Below are 26311 nucleotides of genomic sequence, written 5' to 3' on the forward strand. Positions count from 1 at the left end.
AGTGTTGATAGATTTTTATTTATTTATTTATTTATTTATTTTTTAAGTAGCCTACACTTGGCCAAAATCTAGAAAAGATGATGCTGTATTGGCTGTGACTAAGCGCAGCGGGTTATTGGCTAACGTTACCAAATCTCTTTTTTCCTTTTCTTTTTGAGTAAAGAAAACGCTGTACTTTATTATTATTATTATTATTATTATTATTATTATTAGGGAAATTATAGGCAAAGTTTTTTAAAAATAATGTTATTAACTTTGTATTTCTTCCAGCCGAACAGGTTTCAGAAAGGTAATAATATCAGAGGAAAGCAGGAACAGAAACGTTAAAATATTGATTCTGCTCGGAGTGAACCGATTAATTTTTTTTGGGGGTTTTCAAGCCCTGTTCTGAATGGAGTTTTACCATGTGATAATGCTTTTTACTTCCTTGAATGCCGCTTTCCTTAAAGAGCTCACCTGATACTCAGAACTCCCTCTGGATTCTTACAGGCCGTTGATGTCGGTTGAAGTCGGGAGAAATTAGGGAGGATTTAAGATGGATTTGAGATCAAGAAGGGTGGTCGGAGTTTTTAGTCATTTTAGGTCTGAGCTTGGCCTCGTCTCAGTAATCACGGGTCCTTTCATGTAGCGCTCATGGAAATTCCTGCAATAAGGAAAGCCTCTTTAAATCATGCAGAATTAAAACCAAAATGTGACAAAAGTAACAGTGAGAACAGCCTGACTGATTTGTTTGACTTTAGTCTGGAGGGTTAGAATGTCTCAAAACTTTTGTTTATCCTTTAAACCAAAGCGCAAACGTAAAAAAATCTAACAAAAGAGGCTGTGATTAAGATAATGTGCTTTTAAAGGATTAGTTTGAAGGTCGACATGTCCGGTTTTAGCCAAATTACACCTTTTCCTTGCAAATCATTTGATAAAAACATTTCAGTTCTTATTTAATCAACTTTCTGTCTTTTAAATTTGATTTGTTTGGCTATTCATGCGCCAGAACGGTTTTAAAATTAAAAATATTATTTCTAAACATTTTTGAAAAAAGGTTTTCTTTTAGGAGTAGTGCTTTGATTTGTCTATAATGATTAAATTGTATATATAAATATATATAATATATTAAATATATAATATATATACAATTATTATAGTTTGGGAGAAAAAAATCTCCTCCCAAAAGTACATCCATAAAAATAAATAAAAATAAATACATCATTTCATGTATGGAAATATATTTCTTTATTTTTTCAAAAAGGTTTCCTTTTATGAGTAGCAGTTGGATAATCTGTAGTGATTAAAATTAACGTCTCCAGAATCGTGATATGACTTAAAATAAATTACATTTTAGTTAAAAATAAATAAAATAGATACATTAATGTGAAATAGGAGCCTTAATATGATAAAGTGTCCATAAGTACATCCATAAAATATATTAAACATTTCATTTTAATTAAAAAAGAAAAAGTAAAAAATGCATTTCATAATTTAATTAATTATTTAATAAAAATTAAATATTTTCCACGTTAAAAAAAAAGTAGTGGTTGGATAGTCTGTAGTGATTAAAATTAATAAGTAAAATTAATACAGTTTAGGGACAAAACTCTTGTTCAATCAACTTTCTGTAATTAATTTGATTAGTTTGGTTCTTTATGCACCAAAACAAATGTAAATATGCAGACATATGCAAATTAAGCACAATACGATTTAATATTTTCTACTCTTTTTTTTTTTTTTTTTTTAATGTAGACTTTATAAAATGTATTATCTTCATACGAATCCGAGCTTTTTCTCATCAAGTGCTGACTCATCTTTCTCGGAATTTCTCATAAAAAAGTGTGGTCTGAATCTTTCTTTGAACCCCGATCGATAAGTTTTGTCTTAGAGACAGTCTGTGTTGGATAAGTTATTGTATGTAGGAGGGGGAGACTAATTCTTTTTTTAATTTCCTGAAGGTCAGGCTGATCAAAGAATTTCAGAAATATCCTGGAAAAACTTTGACAGGAAATAAAACTGCAAACTTGACACACAACTTCCTGCACAACTGCTTATCAGATCGACTGTGGATTTTGTATACTTGGTAGTTTTACAAAACCACTGAGGTTTGTTTGTGCCATTAGATTTGTTCTTATCTGATCTGAACCCCCATGTTGTTGTTTCCTCATCTACAGTGGATGAAGGACATGTGGCGTTCGGACCCCTGCTATGGCAACTACGGAGTGGACGGATCCACCTGTTCATTCTTCATTTATCTGAGTGAGGTAAGATGTGACCGATTTCCATATTCATGTACTATGATATTTAGTCTTTACTTTAAAGGAATAGTTCACCCAAAAATGAAAATTTGCTGAAGATGTTTCACCCTCAGGCCATTCAAGATGTAGATGAGTTTGTTTCTTCATCAGAACAGATTTGGAGAAAATATTCAATTAAATCACTTGCTCACCAATGGATCCTCTGCAGTGAATGGGTGCCCGTCAGAATGAGAGTCCAAACAGCTGATAAAAACATCATAATAATCCACAAGTAATCAGCACCACTCCAGTCCATCAGTTAATGTCTTGAGAAGGGAAAAGCTGCTTGTGTGTAAGAAACTAATCCATCATTAAGATCTTTTTAACAACAAACTGCCACTTCCAGCTAAAATATGAGTCCTCTTTGCATAAAACTGCTTCCTCCAATGTAAAAGTTGTCTGAATCAGGAGAGAAATCTGCACAGATTAAGCACCGTTTAGAAGTCCAAAACAAATATTTAGTTGGATTTGATGTGAGAGGACAACAAGGGATGGACTTTTTCACTGGAGGAAGTGTTATTATTATGGATTATGTACGACGGTTTAACGTTAAAAACGGCTAAATGATGGATTGGTGTCTTACAGACACACAGCTTTCTGCTTTTAAAGACATAAACTGATGGACTGGAGTGCTGTGGATTATTGTGATGTTTTTATCAGCTGTTTGGACTCTCATTCTGACGGCACCCATTCACTGCAGAGCATCCATTGGTGAGCAAGTGACACGATGCTGAATTTCTCCAAATCTGTTCTGATTGAGAAACAAACTCCTCTACGTCTTGGATGACCTGAGGGTGAGTAAACTTTCAGCAAATGTTCATTTTTGGGTGCACTATTGCTTTAAGACACTGTAAATGATATGGTATCATGTCCAGTAAACCTCGTTAAAATGGCCTTAACGTTATTAGCTACATACAGGAAGTTTGGCTGTGGGAATTGCTCCCAGTGCCACAGCAAACACATGATACTCTGTAAAATACAAAAGATGTAATGCGTGAAATGTGGCGAAATCGAAAAATTCAGCTTGTAATTAATTTTGAGTGTTTAATGGCATCCAAATTAAATTTTATGGAACAATCAGTTAAATTGATGGCTGTCTTTTGTTTTAGAGTGTGTGTGTGTGTGTGTGTGTGTGTCTGTGTGTCTGTGTGTCTGTGTATGTGTGAAGTAATATCTTAAATCCACAGCTGCAGAGCTGCATGTACAGCATCGCCATGACGACGTGCATACATTTCCATATCAATGGTGTCATTCTCTTTAGCAGCCGATGTGTAATTTAAATCTTGATCAGGTAGTTAAATGAGCTGACTGATATGTAAATCCGCAAGGCTACTCAGAGAAATGGGGTGAAGTATGTCAACAAGAATGTTAAATCCGGTTTACAAGGCTAGCTCAGAGGGTTGAAAATGGTGGCGTGGAGAGTGAAACAACAATCTGGTCCACGCTCTGCCGGTTATACAGCCTGCAGAGCTGCACAGCAATCGCCATGACGACGTGCATACATTTCCATATCAATGGTGTCATTCTCTTTAGCAGTTGATGTGTAATTTAAATATTGATCAGGTAGTTAAATGAGCAGACTGATATGTAAATACGCAAGGCTACTCAGAGAAATGGGGTGAAGTATGTCAACAAGATCTGTTTCCACGCTCTGCCGGTTTACATCTGATCATTAGCTCACTGGTTTTGTTTGTGTGTTAGGTTGAAAACTGGTGCCCTCGCCTGCCGTGGAGGATCAAGAATAATGCTGATGAAGCTGACAGGAATACACAGGTCAGCTATGTTTTGGGGACAAAACTGTCGTCAAAATAAGATAAAATGTCCATAAAATATATGATTTTTTTTTTTTAATTAATTAAATATATATAAAAAAAACAAATACAAAATACATGTTTTAATAAAAATTATAATTATCTATGATAGATAGATAGATAGATAGATATAGATAATTTAAAAAAAGCTTCCAGAAATACATCTATAAAAAAAGTAAACAAAAATGAAAATGTAATTAAAAAAAAAGTAAAAAAAAAAAAAAAAAAAAAAAAATAGCATTTTATAAATTATTTAATAAAAAAAAAAGTTTTCTTTAAGGGTAGTGGTTGGATTAGTATGTGTGTTTAATAATTATTAAAAATACATAATAGATTTATAATTTAAAATATATAAAAAGTTGCTTTACTTTGGTGATAATCTCCAGAAAATGAAAAAATTGCCATAATTACATCCTTAAAAATAAATTAAATAAAAATAAAAATTATATTAAAAATAAATTAAATACAAAATTATTAGTTATAAATGAATAAATATTCTCCAGAATATAACAAACTTTCCATGAATACATCCATTAAAAATAATCAAGTTAAATATTAATTAAAAATAAATAAAATTACATTTAAAAAAAAAATTCATATCCTAAATTAATAATTAATTAATTAATAGCTTTGAGAGAGGAAACAGAAAGAGAGAGCCTCACTTGACGGACCAGCATGCTCAGCCCATATTTGTTTATTTCCGCAGACGGAGATCCGCACGAGTTTCGACGAGCTGTATCGCGTGATGTCGCGGCGCGAGGAGTTTCGCTGGATGATGCTGCGGATCAAGCGCATGGAGGAGCCGTGGGTCAGCGCCGTCCGCTCCCTCGCCACCAAACAAAACCTCAACAACCACAAGCGCAAAAAGGTGAGAACTGTAGGAATCTCAATATTGGCTGAACGTGTCAGGCTTTAGTAATTCAGCCCGTGTTCCCGCTCTTTTTCGAATGAATAATTCACACGAATGCAGATAGACGCACTTTCCCAAGAGCATCTTGACTTTCTCTGACTCCTGCAGTCAGCCGGCGCAGCGGGACCCAAAACCTCTAGAGACTCTCTAGAGATCGCCTGATGTCAGGCCTGAAATAACCTCAGCTGTTTAGAGCTTAAAGCATGTCATAGTTACCCATAATCCTCCAGTGATACTTATCCCCCACACAAATGTCCCTTGACATATTAATACTAAAACAAGTGCCGTGAATAAAAAAAAAAGGATGACTGCGCTGTACAGATACTGACATGACAGAGAATTTAAGATATTGCAACCCACAGGTTTTGTTTTGTTACCCTGAATGCTGCCTTCTCTTCCCATTTGCTTCTTCACAATAAGCATATCTGATATTTAAGACCAGAAGGAGGCCATGTTGCCAACTATTTGAGCCATTTTAGGCAAATATTAACCATTGCATTTCATGGAATCAGACTTTTTGTTTAGTTTTAATGAGGAACATCAGTTTAATAATGAAAATTTAGTGATTAGTATTAAAGAAAATAATATGCGATTAATCTTTTATTTGCATTATTTATTATTCTAATAAATCATTAATCTTTATTTGCATTGTTTATTGTTCTAATAAATCATATTTATCAATCTTTTTTATATTAATTATATTTTAGTATGTATTATTAATAGATTTTAAATACATATAATGTTAATATATATATTATATATATATTATATATATATATATATATAGTATATATAGATATATATATTTTATATATATATATATTATTTATATATGCTTATTATTCATTTATATAAATAGTATATATTATTAATTTTTTATAAAATTAGAATATTTAGATATTATTTTTTGTTGCATATTTCAAAAACACTTTTTTTTTATTGTTTATTAGTGATTTATGATGTCAATATGTTTTTTTTATTGAAATATTTTTTGTTATTTTGATTAAAATTTTCTGAATAGGTATTATTTATATTTTGTATTTTACATAACTACTCTGCTTTTATTGCATGTAAAGTCAAGTTTTGATAGTTTTTAATTAGGTACTGTGTATATTATTTTGATTAGTTTTAATTAGGACTGGCAATTTGATATGTTAAATTTAGCATCATTATTGTTAAAGAAAATAAATGTTGTGTGATTTAATTTAATATAGTTATTTTTTATATTTATATTTTCTAAAAAATAGTAATGTAAAAATTCATATAATAATATGATTTAATTGGGATATCGTTTAATTAAAAACCCTTACTTATAAAATAAATATAAATGATGATGATGATGATGATGATAATAAAATTATTATTTTTAAATGTATTTTTAATTAACATTTTAAACCATTATTAAAATCGTTTTATTTAAATTTTTATTCAAATAAATTGTATGTCTTACATAAAATAATATCTATGTAAGACAATATTAATATAATCCTTTTTTCTTGTTTATTATTATGTTGATCTTAGATCCTGGTGCACCTGGGTCTCCTGACGAAGGAGTCTGGTTTTAAGATAGCGGAGAACGCGTTCAGCGGAGGTCCTCTGGGCGAGCTGGTTCAGTGGAGTGACCTGATCACCACTCTGTATCTGCTGGGACACGACATCCGCATCTCAGCGTCTCTCGCAGAGCTCAAGGAGTGAGTGTCCGACTCCGTCTCTGTCCTCAATACTCAAATCAGTTCCGTTCAAGTCAATTTCATTCAATTCTGTCTGTCCAGGATCATGAAGAAGGTCATGGGCAACAAGTCCAGCTGCCCTACAAAGGGTGATAAGATTGTGGAGCTCATCTACATAGACATCGTGGGTCTGGCTCAGTTCAAGAAGACTCTGGGCCCGTCCTGGGTCCATTATCAGTGAGTTCACATCACAATTTTGCGCACATATTTGTCAAAGTCTGCCAAAAAGCAATTTTTAATTTAAGTCATTTTTTAAACTACAACAATTCTAAAGTAAAACTAAAGTCTTATTAATAAAATAAATAAAAAAATCTATTACAGTATTTTTAAAATTATTTCAGTAATTTAAAAAAACCTACAAAATAGTTTTAAAATCAAAAGTACCAAATTTTTCAATCAAAAGTAACATTTTCATTGGAAAAATGTACTTAATTGAAAAAAAAAAATCTTAAAAAAAAGTAAGAAAAATATTGTATTACAGTACTTAAATTAATTTTTTATTTTAGTCATTGTTTTATTTACAAAAGATTCAAAAGTAAATCTTTAAATAATTAAAATAAGAAAATATTGTGCAATAGTTTTTTTAAATCATTTTTTTTAACTTCAAAAAAGTTTTTAAAACCAAAAGTGCCACATTTTTTTCTACCAAAAGTCAGGTTTTTCATTGAAATTTTTTTGCTTGTCATGAAAAGATTATAATTATTATTGTTATCATTATTTCTGTCATTCTTAGCATAATGTAATTTTTTTAATTCTTCTTTAAAGTAAACAATTTTTTTTTCAAGACAGTTAAGTGTATTTTTCCATTGTGTGTGTGTGTGTGTGTGCACATACATACACATACATAAACACTATGCAGCATCCAAATATTTTATGATGATAATGATAATAATAATAATTTTAATAATTATTATAAGCCTCTTTTTTTTTTCTTTTTTTTTTTTTATTATGTGAGTATTTTTTTTTTCTCTTGTATGCTGCTATTCTTTGCCCCCACTCAAGTGTTGAACTTGTGTTGTAGGTGCATGCTGAGGGTCTTAGACTCGTTTGGGACGGAGCCAGAGTTTAACCACGCCCACTACGCCCAGTCGAAAGGGCACAAAACTCCGTGGGGCAAGTGGAACCTGAACCCCCAGCAGTTCAACACCATGTTTCGTAAGTCTGCATGAGAGAGGCTTTTTGTATGTGTGTGTGTGTTTAACCTTTCCTGTTTTGGCCTTTGGACATGGAAACTTTATCTGGGCCGCGACGGGGTTCTGGGGGTTTTGGTGGTGTCTCCGATCGGCTCGGGCTCTGAATAGCTCTTTTGTTTACAAACAGGCTTTGACATTCTCATGAAACTTGCGGCTTTCCAAGCAGAACTGATCTTATTTCTGATTATGCCTGTTTGAGAGCAGAGATAGCTTTCACTGAGGTGTGGCTTGACCCAAAACATTTGAGTGTAGCGCCACTAGACTCAGGACTCAAGTCACAAAACGCCTCAAGAATATCGTCACAAAATAAAAATATTTTATATATTAAAATGTATATATTACTATTTTATTGTACTTTATTTACACTTTAGTTATTGATTTAATTACAAAAAAAAGTAAAAACTTAAGTCATATTATTAAAATAAGATATATAAGAAAAGTTTTATATTATAATATTTTTTAACTTTAACACTCATTTTTAACTACAAATAAAAAAAGTAATATTATAAGAAATTAGAAAGATGTTGTAAATAAAAATAAGAAGAAAATAATATTGTATTAAAGTATTTCTTACATTACAGTCAATTTTTTAAACTACAAAAAAGATTTTAAAACCAAAATTACCACATTTTTCAGTGGAAATTGTTCATGAAAAAAATTAGTTTATTATTAATGACAGATTTTCACAATTTTTTAATTCTTAAAAATAATTACTGAAAATAAGAAAATGGAAAAAAGGTCCAAATGTAGAAGTGTCTTTTAAAATATATTTTTAATATTTAATATTTTGAATGTTTTTTAAACATTTTTCATGACAATTAAGCTAATTTCCCCTCCATATTTTCATTATCATAATGCATTCACACATTTTTCTTTTGTTTTTTTTTTTTCATTTTTATTGTGAATTAACACATTTTTCTTTTTATATATTATATATATATATATATATATATCTATATATATATAATATATATATAGACTTGTATACATATAAATATATATATATATATATATAAATTGAAGACTTGTATAAATATATTAATATATAATATATCATTAATATATTAATATATAACTGTTTTGCATTATATGGGTAATTTTAATGAAAATAAATATATGATTTTTCATTTTGACATATATTTCTGCAAAATTACTAAAATAATAATAATGACAACTATAAATGTAAATATATTTTATTAAAGTCAACACAAATTTAAAGAGATTGATATATATAATTTACTATTTAAATAATATTTTATTGTTTTGGATTATGGTAAAGACAATTTTTAGGCATTTTAAAATTGAAAATAAGCTGTACGTGTTCTAGACAGGTTTCATGACATGCAGTGCAGCTACATATTGATTGTGTGTGTGTGTGTGTGTGTGTGTGTGTGTGTGTGTGTGTGTGTGTGGTGTTGTGTATCTGATCTCCTGGAGCTTGATTTGGAAGACGGATCCTTGACAGGTGTGTGTAATTGACCTCGGCACGTGTCCGCAGGCGTCTGTGAGAACATGAGCGTTGACAGCAGACTCACACAGAGCTACCTGTTCATCAGTCAACCCCAGATTCTGACGCTTTCACCAAATCCAGCCATTCAGAAAGACTGTGCTTCAAGTATTACCACCCGATTGCATCAGATGCAGGCACACGTGTGTTTGTATGCCCTCCATTCTTAACACTGCCAGTCAAAAGCCTTTATCCCGCGTCCCCTCGTCGCATCCCACAATGCACTGCAGTATCTCATTGCACTTCTGATAAACATCACACTGCTGTCTGTCAACCTCATATATTGTGTGTATGACAGGTCAGAATGACGTGTCCCCGTTTCCTTTACGGCTGAGCGTCCTCCGTGCCGCCCGTCCTGAAGCTGCTATTGTTCATAACACTTCCCACACATATCAGATGAGCTAATCGCTCTCGAGGCCGAGGGAGGAAGTCGCTTTCAGTCCGGCATTACGGTACCGGAATAAGTCAGTTTCCATTTGATTTCTTTTATTCCGCTTTTTGGGGTTTGCTAGGCAAAGACGACGTCATTGTGGCCGCTTTGGGTTTGACGGAAATTTTTCTCGAGCGAAACCGCGACACACATTCGCTCGCTCGTAAACACAACATTTGACTGTTCGACAGACACTCGTTGACAATTTTGTCTCACTTTTGCTGCAACCTGTTGCCTGAGAAACCACACAAACACGCACACAGGGCTTCACAGTCATGCAAACTAACCAACTTCCTGTCAATTGCATGCCACTTCCTCCCATATGCCACACACAGACAGAGAAGAGTTGTTTTTTCTTTCGTGTAGCCTTTTTTTTTCTCTTTCAGATACCTTTCATAAACAAAAGTAAAACCCCCCCGGCTGCTGAGAGGAATATCTGTAAAATGTATTAAAATATTCATGTATTTATGCATAAAGGATGAATAATTAAAGTCAGAGTAGGTGGAAGGGTCAGTCTGTGTCAGGTTTCATAATGCGCCTCCTTTAGCATTCCTGTAATTAAGAGCTGTCGCAGTCTATTTTTTTCACAGGCATCTGGTTATGCTGTTGAATTATTAATTGCAAGGACAGAGTTTGCCATATGCCGAATGAAAAAATTCTAACTGATGGGTGTGTGTGTATGTATGTATGTATGTGTATATATATATATATATATATATATATATATATATATATATATATATATATATATATATATATATGTATATGTGTATGTGTGTGTGTGTGTGTGTGTGTGTGTGTGTGTGTGTGTGTATATTGTATGTGAGTGGTTAGATAAAAAAATACATTGATTGTAGTATAATAAATAAATGTAATAAACATGAATAATAAATATAAATCTAAAAGTAAGTAATGTGTACGTAATGTGTATATAATGTTTATATATATATATAATATATATATATATATATATATATATATATATATATATATATAAATTAGAGTGTAATTATAGTAGAATAAATAAATATAAGATAATATAAATTATATAAAAATATATATACACTTATTTTCATTTACATATTATGAAACTTATTATAATTAATTTTAATAATAATTATAATAATAAATATATGTACATAATAAATATTTATTAATGAAGTGAAAAAGAAAAAGTAAAAAGTCATTTTGAAGACTATTTCTCAAGAAAATAAATTTTGTGCATATGTAAACAGTAATGTAAACACAACATCATTTAATTATGTATATATGTGTGTGTGTTTGTGTGTGTGGATATATTATATATTATAATAATTAGGGGTGTAAGAAAATATTGTTACACATGAGTATCGCGATATTTTGTTTGCCGATATTGTATCGATTTTTAAAAAAACGCAATCTCGATATTTATGTAAATCGATTTTTTTTTTTGCTAAGGTTTGCATATGGTGACAGTATTCCTAAAAAGATATCCTATTCTCCTATACCTAAAATAAGAAATATCCCAATATATCGCCTTGCTTACAGTATCACAACATATCGCAACATATCGTATCACAACTGTATCGTGATATGTATCGTATCGCCAGATTCTTGCCAATACACAGCCCTAATAATAATATATATATATTTTTAATGGGGAGGGCCTCTTTTGAAACAGTCCATGTTTAATCGGTTGCTAATTCCAAATCCAGCACACTTTGCACACACATGAGATCATTTTATCCGTCAGTTTTCATGCAAGAATGAAGCTTTGTCCTTCAGAAACTAATCCGCACTTAAACAAAGCTCATTAGTGAGTGTGAAACTCAACAGGATCAGATGTCTATCACAGATGAAAGCCGCTGCAGTGACGGGAGACGTCTCTGTGTGTGTGTGTGTGTGTGTAATATGGTGAGGTTTCATTCTTTTCCACTCCTAGATATAATAAGAACTCTCTCACACACACAAACTCCCGCATTCCTGCTAATTAAGACAACATCTTGGTGACACCACCTGCAAACTGTGCAATTTGTCTCCTCAGCATTCCTGCATGCTGTTGCTGCGTCGTGTTGCGAAATGCTCTTCTGAAGGGCGACGAGTGCATGAATGTGAGGTCTAGACTGTCTTTTGCAATTCAATCACAAGCCTTCCTTCTTTTTTGGTGCAGAAACTTCAAAAAAGAGTCTTCGTTCACACTGATAGTTGTTAGTATGAGTGTGTGTGTTCACACATGTTTGTGTTCTCGTACAAGCATATTTGCACTATTTACAGTATTTATAGTGAGAAGGAGAGCAAGAGGCCATGCTCCATTTAAACGCCATATATGGTTTCTGCAAAATTGTGCAAATTGCATTATGGTCTGCCTGGGTTCTGAATTTCATCCTGCATTCTTATTGGAATTGACGGGTAACCGTGACAACACTCTCCAGCTGCTCCCGAAGGCAGTAACCACCGACTGCACACACACACATGCAGTTGAGGTGTGTGTAAATAAGAAATCTTAATCTCAGGATTGAATTTTTCGGACAGATGGCGTTCAGGTGTATCTTTGCCAAGCCTCGTTACCCTGGCGACCTCTTGGACTACCGTTGTCATGGTAACAGCTCCTCGCTTGGCAACGAGGACACCCACACGGATCTTTCTCATACACAATTAATCCGAACATCTTCCCTCAGGCACTCCAGTCCTGATGTGCCATGCTAGATCATAGATTTCCCAGTGTTTAAAAAGCAATGATATTAAGAATATTTTGTATTTATACTTTTTGCTTGTTTAAAAATGTATTTATTTTATTTATTTATTTTTATGTCAGTTTCTTTATAGAAACATGCCTTAAATTTTTAAATCTTCAAAAAAGAAAAATAAATAAATAAATGGTGGAGAATGTTGTCGCATTATATGGGGCGAGTTGTCAAAGTGGAACCTGCCATTGAAAGACCACAAACTTACTAATTAACTATTAACTTTTATTGACATCTTTCTCCAACCCGACATGTTTTTAGTATACCCTTTTTATTAAAATTGAAAAACTAAAATGATTATGAAACCTAGTAATTAATGAAACTGCCAAAACTGTTAAGGATAATGTACAAAAATATAATGTATTTTATATAACTTTTTTTGTTGGCCAACAAATCTTGTAGTTTAATACATTTTATAAATGTGTACCATTCAAAACATCTTGCCCTGACCTTTTTATTTATTTTAAGCTTTCTATCAATTTTTTTTTCAGCCAACACATTTGTAATTTAATGCATTTTAGGTTTAACATTTGCAACGTGACGTTGTCACAACCTTACAATTTTTATTGAAAGCTTATTGAAACGATTTTGAAACGAAATAATTAATAAAAAGCTTTTGAAAATATATATTTAATATATAATTTTTTTATGTATTTAAATGTTATAAATTATAGGTGTATTTATGTGTTTTAATTTGAAAGGTACTATAAATCTTTCTTTTTAAACCAGCCTTAATTATATAATTGACTTTTGTCTTAATGTATGTGTGATTTTAAGTGTTTTGCTATTTTTAATACATTTATATTCATATTTACAAACAGTTATTTGTTTTTGCTTGAATTATTAGCCATAGTTATAATAAGCAATAGATAATACAGTCAGACGGTCTTATTTCATTGATAATGACCATAACTAATGCATATGCATGAAATAACTAATGCATATAAAATATTGATTTGAGTTTGAATTTAAATTTGTATTATGTGAGAAGAGAGTGTGGAGTGTGCATTATAATTTTTTTTCCTTCACATATTGTTCTTTTTAAATTGCTTTTCATACTTTGGCAGAAACTCTATTTTATTTATATAAACCAAAGTAACTTGATGGTGGGTTTGTCATGTTTATGTTTATTGGCTGGAGCTCTCTGGCCTCGTCTGATTGGTTGTTGTGTTTACCCTGCAGCTCACACTCCAGATAACAGCTTCCTGGGCTTCGTGGTGGAGCAGCACCTGAACGCCAGCGACGTCAAGCACATCGACGACATCAAGCGGCAAAACCAGTCGCTGGTGTACGGCAAGGTGGACAACTTCTGGAAGGTCAGTTCCACACAAACTACAGCCACGTCCAACTCATTCTTGGCTCTATACATGTGAAACTGTGCTGTGTTTATATGCTAGATTGTTTCGCCACGTTTTCCGACTTTGAGCGCCAACAAAAGTGTTTTCAATTCGGCTGCGATGACTTCATCTTTCCCCAGCATGAGGTCACGGTCGGTTCCGCTGTTTAGATGTTCCTACTGGGAACGTTTCGCTGCCCATCTGGATCAGAAACGGCCCGAGTGATGAGAGACGCAGCTGAAAACCCAATCCTATTGTACTTGTCCACATTCCAGAACATTCAAACCCACACGTTTTTCCCAGAAGGGACATTATTCTCAGTCGGTTTCTCGGTGAATGTTTGTGTGTTTTTGTCGAACTGGATGAACAGAATCATATTATGAATAACAATATTTTTCATGCTCTCTTGGTTATGAAACTAAAGTTTTAACATGAAGTACGCCAGTACGTGAAGGTTAGCTGATCGCAGAAGAGCTCATTTGCATATATTAAAGGTACAGTAACAATAACCGACCGTTTTTCTTTAATGCTCTCTTGTTTATGTTGAGGTTATTTTAATATTTTAAGGGTGTTGTAACAATAACCGACCGTTTGAGCCAAATCATGAATAACTGATTTTTTTCTTGCTCTCTCTGAAATAAAATTCTCCGTGAAAATTCTAATCACAACAGAGCTCTTAAAGGTACAGTAACAAAAACAGCCAGTTTAATATTAACGGTACGTTTTAGAGAATTTTGGCAAACGACGTATATCATATTATGGATACAATTTTTATTGTTGTCTTTGACACAAAATGAAAGTTTACGGGAAGTTTGCCGGTATGCTATTCACAACAAAGCTCATTTACATATCTTAAAGGTACAGTAACAAAAAAAAATAATTTATTTATATTTATTGAAGGTTAAGTAAAAAAAAAAGTTTTTTTATTATTTTGTAGAAGAGTGTGGGTTGAAAGGAGTAATGAATAAATTTTTTTTTCTCACGACTTTTTTCAATATATTAAAGGTACAGTAACAATAACCGACCGTATTTTCACACACGGAATGAAAAGAGTCATGTTAAGGATAATGGGATTTTTTTTCGTGGTATGTTGGATGGGGTTGTCTAATCGCAAAGGAGTTTATTTATGTTTATTATAGGTTGAGTATAAAAGACAGATTAGTTCTAACAGTCAGAAAAAGGAAATATAGAAATATAGATGCCTTTATAGTGACATTGCATTCTCGATTAACCTCAGGGTACTTTGCACATTCTTGGAGCACAACATGGTAATAATAGAGACATATTATGGAAAAGTCATATTTAATCTCAAGGAAAGTTTTTTTTTTTTACAAATACATCGCATAATGAAAAAGAGTCATATTATGGAAAACTTTTTTTTTTTTTTTTGCTCTGTTAGACATGAAACGAAAGTTTGTTTGTGAAATTTGCTAGTATGCAGAAGTTACCTAATCGCACTGGAGAGTGTTTGTGTATGTTGGTTAGATAGTAGTAACAAGCTGCCAGTGAACGGAGGTTAGGGTCAGTAAGAGGCTGCAAAAGACGGATGCAATTACAGTGACAGTGCATTCGCATTTAATCTCATGCAATTTTACTGATGCCATCCTTCACCCAGAGATAGAGAGAGAGAGAGAGAAAGATAAAGGCTCCTGCTATTGCACAGCCTCTCAAGTACTGGTTTCCATGGAAACAAACTTGAGCATAGACCCTGAATCAGGATGTGTGCGTGTGTGTCGTCTAGAGATCAGAGGATATGTGTATAGGCTTTTGAAATGCAAATAAAGTCTTGGCTGTTTCTTTACACGCACACAAATACATTCATCGTGTTATTGGTGCTACAAGTTCACATGTAATGCATCTCTGCGTGTTTATGTTCTGTCTCAAACACAGATGCTTTTCTGCGGGTGGTTTGACTCTCTCACACAAACAGACACACACACACACACATAAAATAATGAAACATGCTCGAGTGTGTGAATGCCTTATATTGTTAAACACCAAAACAATGCGCATTTTTACACTTCGTAGCTGCAGTCTCACAAACACACAGTGTTTGCATGCTGTGTTTGTATTTCCAGCTCATATCTCCCATAGTCTTATCACTGCATGTTTATTAGTCGATAAAACAAGGAACTAACTGATGATTAAACAAGGAGATCATTGATATTCTGTTTGAGTGTGTGTGTGTTCTGACCTATCGGAGATGCTATAACTCACAGATGTGAATCATAAGTAAGAATACAAGACAATAAATCCAGACTAAACATTATTATAAAAATGTATTTGAAAATACAAATTGTTCATCACAAATTGCTTAAGACAACGATAATTTTTAATTTATTTTGTCCTTGATTTATTTTTTAATAAAAAAATTTGTAATTAATTAGAAGTAGTTTTTTTATTTTTTTTTTTTTTTTTTTTTTTTTGCTTTTTTTTTTTTATTTTTTTTTTGTTTTTATTCATTTCATTATAGCATTATATATCTTATATATATAATTACATAATTACATATATAATTATCAATTATTAAAATATTTGATATTTTGATAAAATACATAAATGTTTATATGTATTTTTTTATTATTAAAATATATAAAATCAAATATATTTCAATATATTAGAAACATAATTTACCACACACACACATATATATATATATATATATATATATAATCAGTTATTAAAAAGTCAAATAGCTATTTTTAAATTTGAAATTTTTAAAGTATATAAACTCAATATAGAATATATAAATTTATTAAAATATGTTAGAGAAATATACATTATATATATAGACCCCTACTGGGGTCTTGTGACTCCAGTCATGCAAATCTGGTGACAGAATGTCTCAATATGATTCAGATCATGTGAATTTGAGACAAAAATATGCAAAAAATATTGTTATTGCTTACATCAGCAGAAAAGAAAACTGTTTGTTGTAATTGTTATTTTGTTACTATGAATAGTAATATTACTACTATATTTTATAGTATAATATCAATATAATATTTTAACAGTATTATAGCATATTTTATATATTAGTTAATGATATTATTATTATTATAGTTAATCATTTTGATTACATAATTTAATAACTATTTTTTTTACAAATAGAAATATTTTCAATATTTTATTATAAGTATGTGTTTTATTGATAGTAATATTATACATCATTATTTTATATATTTAATGTAAATTGTTTTCAAATAAAGATCGTTATAAATAATAATGACTAAATGCATGGACTTACATGGTCTTGCTTGCATCAGCTAAAAGAAATGTTTTCGTTATTTTGTTAAGTGAATAGTAATATTATACTATTAATTATATTATCTATTAATAATTGTGGTGTTATGGTTAATCATTTTTATTATATAACAATTTACTAATAAAATAAATAATTTGTAATTTTATAATGCAAATCATTGAAATATTATTTATAATTTTTTTAAATAAAGATAATTTGTGAATGTGAATTCAGAGTTTAGATAATTTTTGAATGTGATTTAAGTGTTTTTGATTTTATTTGTGAAAGATTAAATGATTTTTTTTTTATTATTGTTTGTTATATTATACTTCATATTTTATAAATTTACTATAATTTATTAATATTAATTTCATCATTTGTATTACATAAAACATTTATAAGATGTATAATTATTAATTTAAAATACAAATAATGTTATAATTTGTTTTATGTATTGCAATATAATATATATTAATATTTTATGAATATTCATTTTATGAATACTAAATACTACCTGTAATATAATAGAATCCAGAGTTTAAAAATATTAAGCCCCGCCCACATGGTCTTGATTACATCAGCGGAAATTAAAAATAGTTTCCGAGTGCTACAATAAAACTACTTTAATTCCGTTTCATCAACCAGCGTCACTGGTTTTTCACATGTATGTGTCTTTTATTTGTGTTTTAGGATAAAAAGAAATACTTGGACGTCATTCACTCGTACATGGAAGTGCACGGCACGGTCCACGGCACGAGTACGGTCCACCTGCCGGCCTACGTGAAGAACCACGGCATCCTGAGTGGACGCGACCTCCAGTTCCTTCTGCGCGAGACCAAGGTCTGAATCAACAAACTCCTTTTGTTTCTGCTAAACATTTCTGGTAGACTTGAAAATGGCCCGTACAGTCATTTATTAGGACTTTTTTTTTCACTTGTGTTTTGAGTTTATAGCACAGTGTAATAAGTCTGTCCCGTTTGTCTGTGCTGGAAAGCTGTGCTTGTGCCAGTGTGTGGCATGAACATCAGCCACGAGAGAGAGGATGTGCTGTTCTGCTGTTGTTTCTCTGAAGTTTCAGAGCTTATCTTTCCTCCCGCCTCGGCCTTTTTCCTCACTCTGAGCTCTACTATTAACTTCCCTGTTGTTTCAACTTCATGCAAAGTCCAGAGAGCGAGGCCACTTCGATTACATACAGTCATTGCCAAAAGTTTTGGCTTTATACTCATTAGATTGTAAGAGCAGACTGATTGCTATAAAAGAAGGAAGAAGTGCTTTGCATTAAAATGGTCTCACATGCAAGGAAATTGCTACAAAGAATACTGCACCTGAAAATTGAAGAAGTTTTAGATCATCAAGAACTTTAGTGAAAGAGGTTCAGCTGCAGTGAAGAAGTCATTGCTACAAAGAATACTGCACCTGAAAGAACCAAGCTTGCTCAGGAGTGACAGCAGGTTGGTGTGAGAGCATCTGCATGCACAGTGAGGCCAAGACTTTTGGACAAAGGCCTGGTGTCAAGAAGGGCAGCAAAGAAGCCACTTCTCTCCAAGAAATTCTGCAGGAAGTACAAGGATTGGACAGCAGAAGACTGGGGCAAAGTTATTTTCTCTGATCAAGCTCCCTTCTGACTGTTTGGGACATCTGGAAAATCGATTGTTCGGAGAAGAAAAGGTGAACGCTAGCATGAGTCCTGTGACGTGCCAACAGTGACACATCCTGAGGCATCCATGTAGGGGGTTGCTTTTCAACCGAGGGAGTGGGCTCTCTTATAATTCTTCCCAAAGACACTGCCACGAATAAAGAATGGTATCAAAACCTCCTGCAAGAGCGACTTCTTCCAGCAATCCATGAGCAATTTGGTGGTGATCCGTGCATTTTCCAGCATGATGGAGCACCATGTCACAAAGCAAGAGAGATAAAGAAGAGGCTTGAAGATCATTACATTGAAATTTCGGATCAGTGGCCAGGCAACTTCCCGGATCTCAATCCCATAGAGAACTTGTGGTCAGTCCTCAAAAAAAGCGAGGGGACAAGCAGAAGCCCACAAACTGTGATCAACTCAGAGAACTAATAAGGCAAGAACGGATCGCCATCAGTAAAGATTTGGCCCAGAAGCTAATATCCAGCATGCCAGAGTGAACTGCAGAGGATCAACACTGTAAATATTGACTCATTATATTATTTTGCCAATAAAAGCCTTTGAAACGTATGATATGCTTATCCTTGCTTTTCAGTATACCATAGAAACATGTGAAAAAATAATCTACAAATTCTGAAGCAGCAAACTTTGCAAAACACATTAACATTTATGTCATGCCAAAGCTTTTTGTACAGGAAGTTCGTACAGGAAGAGTGATCGTGTCATCAGATTAGCTCGTCACTTGGCAGCCCATCTGAATGTTCACTAAACTCCCCTGCAGGTGCTTCTGCCACACTTCTTGAAGAAGTCTCAAACTTTCTTTCTAGAAGCCTGCTTTTTTCAGTACCTCTCTGCTGCCGCCTGTTGCTAAACAATAGAAGTTCAAACACAGAAAGTTTATACTTTTTATGCAGAATAATTGTTGTATTGTTTTATTATTGTTGTTGTTTTTGTTGAATTATATATATATATATATATATATATATATATATATATATATATATGCTTATATATATATATATATATATATATATAAAATGTATGTATGTATGTTTTATTAAATAGTTAGGTTGTAAATGTATGTATAATTTTGATTACCTAAAAAATTTAAATACAATATATAATTATTTTTTTAAAATACATATAAATTTTTGTTATCGTGGTGTTTTGTTAATATTATTAGCTATTTCATACATTATCATACATTAATATTAACTAAATATATATATATAGAGAGAGAGAGAGAGATTATACAATAAATGACATTATATATATATACAACACAAAAAATATAATTTACCAAAAATATTATAATAAAATAAACTTTTTATCAATAATTAAAATAATATGTGTTAATAATTTTAGTATTTATAATAATAATTATAATAATTTATAAATCTTAATAATTTTATTATTAATAGTTTTATTTATATTATGTTATTTTACTACACACACACACACACACACACACAACATATATATATATAGATATATATATATATATATATATATATATATATATATATATATATATAATGCTATTAATAGCATTATTAATTTTATTATTATAATTTAATATTTATAGATTTATTATTGTTTATTTTTTACATATAAATTTATGTTGCTTTTTATAAATGAGTAAATTGTAAATTAATAATTAGTGTTTTATTAATATTAATAGCATTATCATACTTATTATAACATATACATACATCATCACTTTGGATAAAATTGGACTACAAAAATGCCATAAAATATCAATAGTATAGATAGTTGTTTTTTATAATGTTATTTTTTCAGAATACAGCCTAATTATGAAAACACTAGCAGACTAATGGTAATTATCTTTTAAATCCTTTTTTTAAATTAAAAAAACACATTATTTACAGTCCCTTTAAACTCTTTGGGGGGGGGGGGGGTGAAGTACATGAAGGTTTAAACTAACACTCCTCATGAGTGTAATCTCAGTGCTTTTAAGTTAAGGTTAATGTATTTTGTGAAGTTGATTGGTTTGTAATTGTTTTATTGTGTGTAGGTGTGATTGGTGCGTGGTCACCTGTTCGGCCTGGCACACTTCACAAACATGTTATTGTGGCCTCTGCTAGCCACATTGAAACATTTGCTCGAGTGGTCTGGCTCAGTGCAGTGTGTGGAGTCGGGGAGAAGGCGATTAATTACTACTCCCTTCTCACTGCGTGATTGTGAGATTATGAGGCCGTGCGGTTTTTTGAGCTTGTGAATTGGACACTTTTCTAGAGGAGTGCTGCATGTGCAGCTGTTGCAAATGTAGAGACTCTACTGCAGGTAAATTTGCATTTGGCTCTGGTGAATCAGCAGCCAGGTTTTCCATACAGTGGATCGTTTTGTTGTTGACGTTCCCCTCTGTGGCCGTCTTGTTTAGACAATGGTCCCAGTAAAATCTCATTTCCATTTTCGATGAATCAACGGAATACATCTATCTATCGGAAAACACAACCGACTATGAGAATTTAGAAATGAGAAACGATGAGCCATTTCTAAGATTATTATTGATATCTTTAATATAGGTTTTGGGCGAAAGTAACATTAAAACATCGACCATAATTTACATTTACACTTTCATAACATTAGTTTCTTTTACAGAATACTACCATACAGTAATCAATATCCATATATAGTTGTTTTTTGGCATTATGAATTAATAAATTGTATAATAAATATGAAATTGTAATAATAGTACTTGGGCTAAATTACATTACATGTCACGAAAGCACTCAAGAAAATAAAAAGTGAACTATTTTTTAAATGCCATCAGGTTTGTGTTAAAATTTTGTGTTTTATTATGAATAATAAATTATATGTTAATGTACCGTTGAATTCAATGTTGAGGTAGATATTTGCTATAATAATGTTTTGTATATATACCATGGAGATCAAATGACAAGATTGCGAATCTCTGTTTGTCGTTTAGCGCTATTTGTCGGACTGTCCTTCCCGTACGAGGGACCCCACCCACACCTGGAGGCCATAGCCGATGGCTGCACTTCACCCAACCCAAGGTCGGACCCGCCTAAAAGCAGAAAAAACACCGATTTCTTCAAGGGCAAACCCACACTCAGAGAGGTACTTATTTATGTTGTCCATTTATTATTTTGGCTGAGGTCATTTATCGTGGTGCAGAATCGGTTGTCCTCTGATAGTGTTTTGAACACTTTGACCCCAGCTGACCTAAATCACCCTAGCACCACCCTTATGCTGAGGTTTACATCGCGACGGCCACATACGTCTGGAACACGTCAACATAGATGATCCAGCGAGGTGCAGAACGAAACCATTAAAGCCATCCTCAGTCAGAAGGTACACAATTCTGGTCACTCCCAGGCTACAGACCTACTAATGCAAGCATTCCTAAAGCACTTCCTTTCCAGCAGTTTTGGTCCATTATGTGGATTATTTATGAGTAGAATTTGTCCTTTAGGGGTATGGTATTCTGAAGTGTGACAAATCTAGACACACATGTTATATATGCTACCTAAAATGAGAAGACATTACAGATATGTTTTGTTGTTTTATTAATAAAAATTGTATTACTACCCCCGATTAGCCCCAAACGCATAACACATAACTTTACTCAAACAATTGTTTATCAATTAAGGGTAGGGTCCCTAATAGAAAACCTGCTGGATTGGCCATATTCAGCTCACTTCTGGGAGCAAACTATAGTGAAGCAAAACATATCAATTATAAGCTGTCGACGTGTGATGTTTTTCAGTTGGAGCCGTATCTGCCGTATGAGTTCACCTGTGAGGGGATGTTACAGCGCGTGCACGCTTTCATCGAGAACCAGGTACTGTACCTGTGTCTGTGTGGAGCCGTGTCTGCTGTTTGAGTTCAAGTGTGATGTGATGTTATGGGGCGTGCAATACACTCTTGCTGAACCTGTATGTGTGTTTTTGTGCATGATTTCTGTTACGGTCTTGCTGAACCTGTACCTCTCAGCGCCATGCAGGTCAAGTTCGCTCCGGCAGGTAAATCCTGCAAGCAGGTGTGTCAGGAGGAGCAGCTGATCTGTGAACCCTCCTTCTTCCAGCATCTCAATAAAGACAAGGATCTGTTCAGGTACCAGCGCTGCACTTCTCCATCCGGACAGCAGAGGACACTGCTGCGTTTCACAGCCCCTTTATTTCTCCTTGGATTTAAATAAGATTTAAATGTTTTTTTTTTTTTTTTTTTTTTAATTCGCTTCTACTGAGGTGTGGTGGGATTTGCCTTAAATCACCCAACATTTGCATCAGATTTGGACTATTTTTGTAAATGACTTGACCTTGGATATCATTATAAAACTCTCATTCATTTTATTTTAATCTGTAGTGATTTTTTTTAACCTGTGCAGATTACTAGTTTTGATATTGATGCACATGATTATAATTTGTTTTAAAGCACAGAAGTTTTTGTTTTATTTTATAATGAAAATTGTATTTAACTATGAATTAATGCATATATTTGTAGTATAATTGACTTATTTAAATGTTTAGTAAAATAATATATATTTATATTATATTAATACATTTTTTTGTATTGAATTAGGTATAATATATAAATGTATATTTGAATATATTATATTATAAATGATTTATTAGATGCTTATGTATTTTAATATTGTTAAAATAGTAATATATGTTTTATAATATATTTAAATTATAAATAGTTTAATATTTAATAATAAATACAATTTATAGTTTTTTTCTATATATATGAATAGTATTACTATTTTAATATATATTTTTATTACATTAAAAACTGACATATTTAAATATAAATTATATAATTTTATATATACACACACACAGACACTTGTATTTTAATATTTAATTATGAATATAACTTATTTGATGAATAGTTAGATGTTATTTTCCATAAATTAAGCAAAATAGGTTTTTAATATTAAATGTTGTTTTCCTTTTTCCATAACTTAATCTTCCGTAATATACATTTTGATGTTTAACATATAAATATATATTTTTCATTATACATATCTGTAGTATTTCATTACAAATATTACTTAAGTGCGTAGTTTGATATTATATATTTTTTTTAATTTTCCTTAAATTAAAAGCAAAAATATTTTAAAATATTTTGATATTTAATTATATTTAATTATAAATATCATTTTATATTTATATTCATTTTTTTCCTTGCATAAATTAATATATTAATATATTTTATATAATACAGCGATTTAATATTTAAATATAAATATTATTAGCATAATGATTTAAATATACAAATTAAAATGTTCATTATCTAATAATATTTATATTAACTTTTCCTTTATTTTTTCATAAATACAATTTTTTAATGTCAAATATATATTTAATATATTAATGTATACTTTATAGTTATGCTTACTTTAATATAATTATACATAGTATAATACATAATTATACTTAAATAAATGGTATTTTCCATTATTTTCCATAAATTAATCCATGGTATTATCTTGCTACATGTTTGAATTAATCTTGATATTACAATGGTACCTGTCTTTAAAACAAACCAGTGTACTGCCATGGTTCTGTATTTACTGTTTTCAGTGACCTCATGTCATGTCCTCAAGCACTCTCTCTGTGGTTTCTTTACTGCAGGTATGGTGTGGAGTGTAAGACGGTGGAGTCTGCCAGCGATAACGTGGTCCCCGCCTTCAGCGACTCAACGGGGCATTGCATGTTCCAGTCGGACCTGCTGCTGTTCAGCTGCGCCGGGGCCCATCAGTCCCTCACGCGCATCTGTCCCTGCAGAGACTACATGAAAGGACAGGTGGCGCTGTGCAAGGACTGCTTATAACACGCACACTTCAGCAACTCCGTACGACTAACCTGGTGGTTCATCAGCCGCCGTACAGGACAGGACGGGACTGTTACAAAGCGCAATGCAGACAGTGGCAGTGTTGTAACGTGCGGTGATGCGATTAAAGAATTCAGAGTAATCCAACTCTTGTTTTATTCCCATAAACTCAATAAGCTGGAGTGAGGAATGTATCGGAAAAGATGGAGTGCGGAGGATGATGGAAAGAGAAGATAATGTTGTATTTTGCTGGATTTTTTTGTTTTTGCGTGAACTTGAACTAGTTTCAGGCTGACATACTTGAAGAGGATTGCAGGGAATCAGAACTGCACGCTGCCCCCTGCTGGCGTGGAGGAAACACTGTAGTGACATTTATTACCATGGTTCTTCATTCTACCGATTTTTTTTTACTTCGTCCAATTTTTCTTCTCTCTCTGAAGGTGACGTATCATTGGACCAAGTCTGACGACTGACTCTGAAAAGCATCTTTGACCAAGACTCTTACCGAATGCGTGTTATTTGTGTGTGCGAGAGCGCTTGTTGTTGGGGAAACAAACTTTGCCAAGAAATTTCCCCACTTTTACACTGAAACTGGACTTTCCACGTACTGGCTCCATGAAATGACGCGTTCACATGTAAATAACAGACGCTGAAATGTAAACACGCGGTCCGCTTTATTCTGCATGGTTGTTTATTTCCGACAGTTTAATAACAGCACATGCTAACACTGGGAATTTTCGGTGTTGGTCACGATCCACGTTAAATATCGCCGTACTGCACCCGTCAACTGCCAGATGTGATGTTTTAGTGAAACACACACGTCGCAAACCAGCCAGTATGAACTAGAATGCAAACCAACTGACCAAACTAACCGTTAAACTATTAGACTGAATTCAACTAAATTGAGACACATTTTGCTGTTGCGTTAATTGGCAAAAGTGGCAGAGTTTACCCGAATTAACACTATATCACAGGTTTCAGATGCTCTATATGTGGATAAGGTAAACACCAATACGATCACAGATATTTCTGTAAAAGTTTATCTTTATTTGTATAAAAAAAGAAAGATTTATCTGTATAAAAACAAAGTTCACATTACTAGGATAAATTACTTTTTTCTTTTTATATTTTGTGTTAAAAACACAAATTGGCCTTGGTTTTTGTTTCGTTTTTATTTTCTTGAATTTGCCTGCCTATAATCGAAAAGCGTCAAAACTATTAGTTACTTGTGTTTTGGAATGAAAATGCACTATAGCGAAGATTTGACACCAGATATTACGACACTGTACAATTGTTTGTTTTTAATTTATTTTGTATACAGATCTTTATCTCTGCCTGTTGATTTTTATGTGACTATTTATAGAAGAGAAAATTCTTTATAGAGGGAAATGTTATTTATCAGACTAATTTAAGTATAAGCGCACATGCTTGTCCAGAGTACTGTCTGAATAAAAAAATATGTGCGGCAGAACTAAATATACAGTACATTTAGGTGTATTATTAATTTAATACTTGAAAGGATGTGTTTCTGAATATTTTATAGAATTTTAGTAACCAAACAGTTACACTGACAAGTCAGTGGCTTCTGTCAACTAAAGAAAGAATCTCATACAGGTTTCAATCAACTTGAGGTTTAGTAAATGATGACCGAAATTATTCGAAATTCTTTAATGACAACGTGTAAAATT

The 26311-nt window shown here is 32.2% G+C and overlaps 1 protein-coding gene across 1 annotated transcript in view; it reads left to right on the forward strand.

The window, feature by feature from the left end:
* The window catches only part of LOC109087669 (alpha-1,6-mannosylglycoprotein 6-beta-N-acetylglucosaminyltransferase A-like), a 48853-nt gene extending 24058 nt beyond the window's left edge, over positions 1–24795 (forward strand). Inside the window, 15 exon segments of the mRNA XM_042748575.1 lie at positions 2157–2246; positions 3981–4052; positions 4797–4958; positions 6522–6691; positions 6773–6907; positions 7752–7885; positions 13766–13899; positions 17855–18003; positions 21752–21914; positions 22022–22072; positions 22075–22090; positions 22093–22136; positions 22552–22626; positions 22741–22898; positions 24425–24795. Of these exon segments, the coding sequence (XP_042604509.1) occupies positions 2157–2246; positions 3981–4052; positions 4797–4958; positions 6522–6691; positions 6773–6907; positions 7752–7885; positions 13766–13899; positions 17855–18003; positions 21752–21914; positions 22022–22072; positions 22075–22090; positions 22093–22136; positions 22552–22626; positions 22741–22898; positions 24425–24623 (1752 nt within the window). The 3' untranslated portion in view covers positions 24624–24795.
* The last annotated feature ends 1516 nt before the right edge of the window (positions 24796–26311 follow it).

The sequence above is a fragment of the Cyprinus carpio genome, chromosome B22, assembly GCF_018340385.1.
Source record: "Cyprinus carpio isolate SPL01 chromosome B22, ASM1834038v1, whole genome shotgun sequence".
In the NCBI taxonomy this organism is placed as follows: domain Eukaryota; kingdom Metazoa; phylum Chordata; class Actinopteri; order Cypriniformes; family Cyprinidae; genus Cyprinus; species Cyprinus carpio.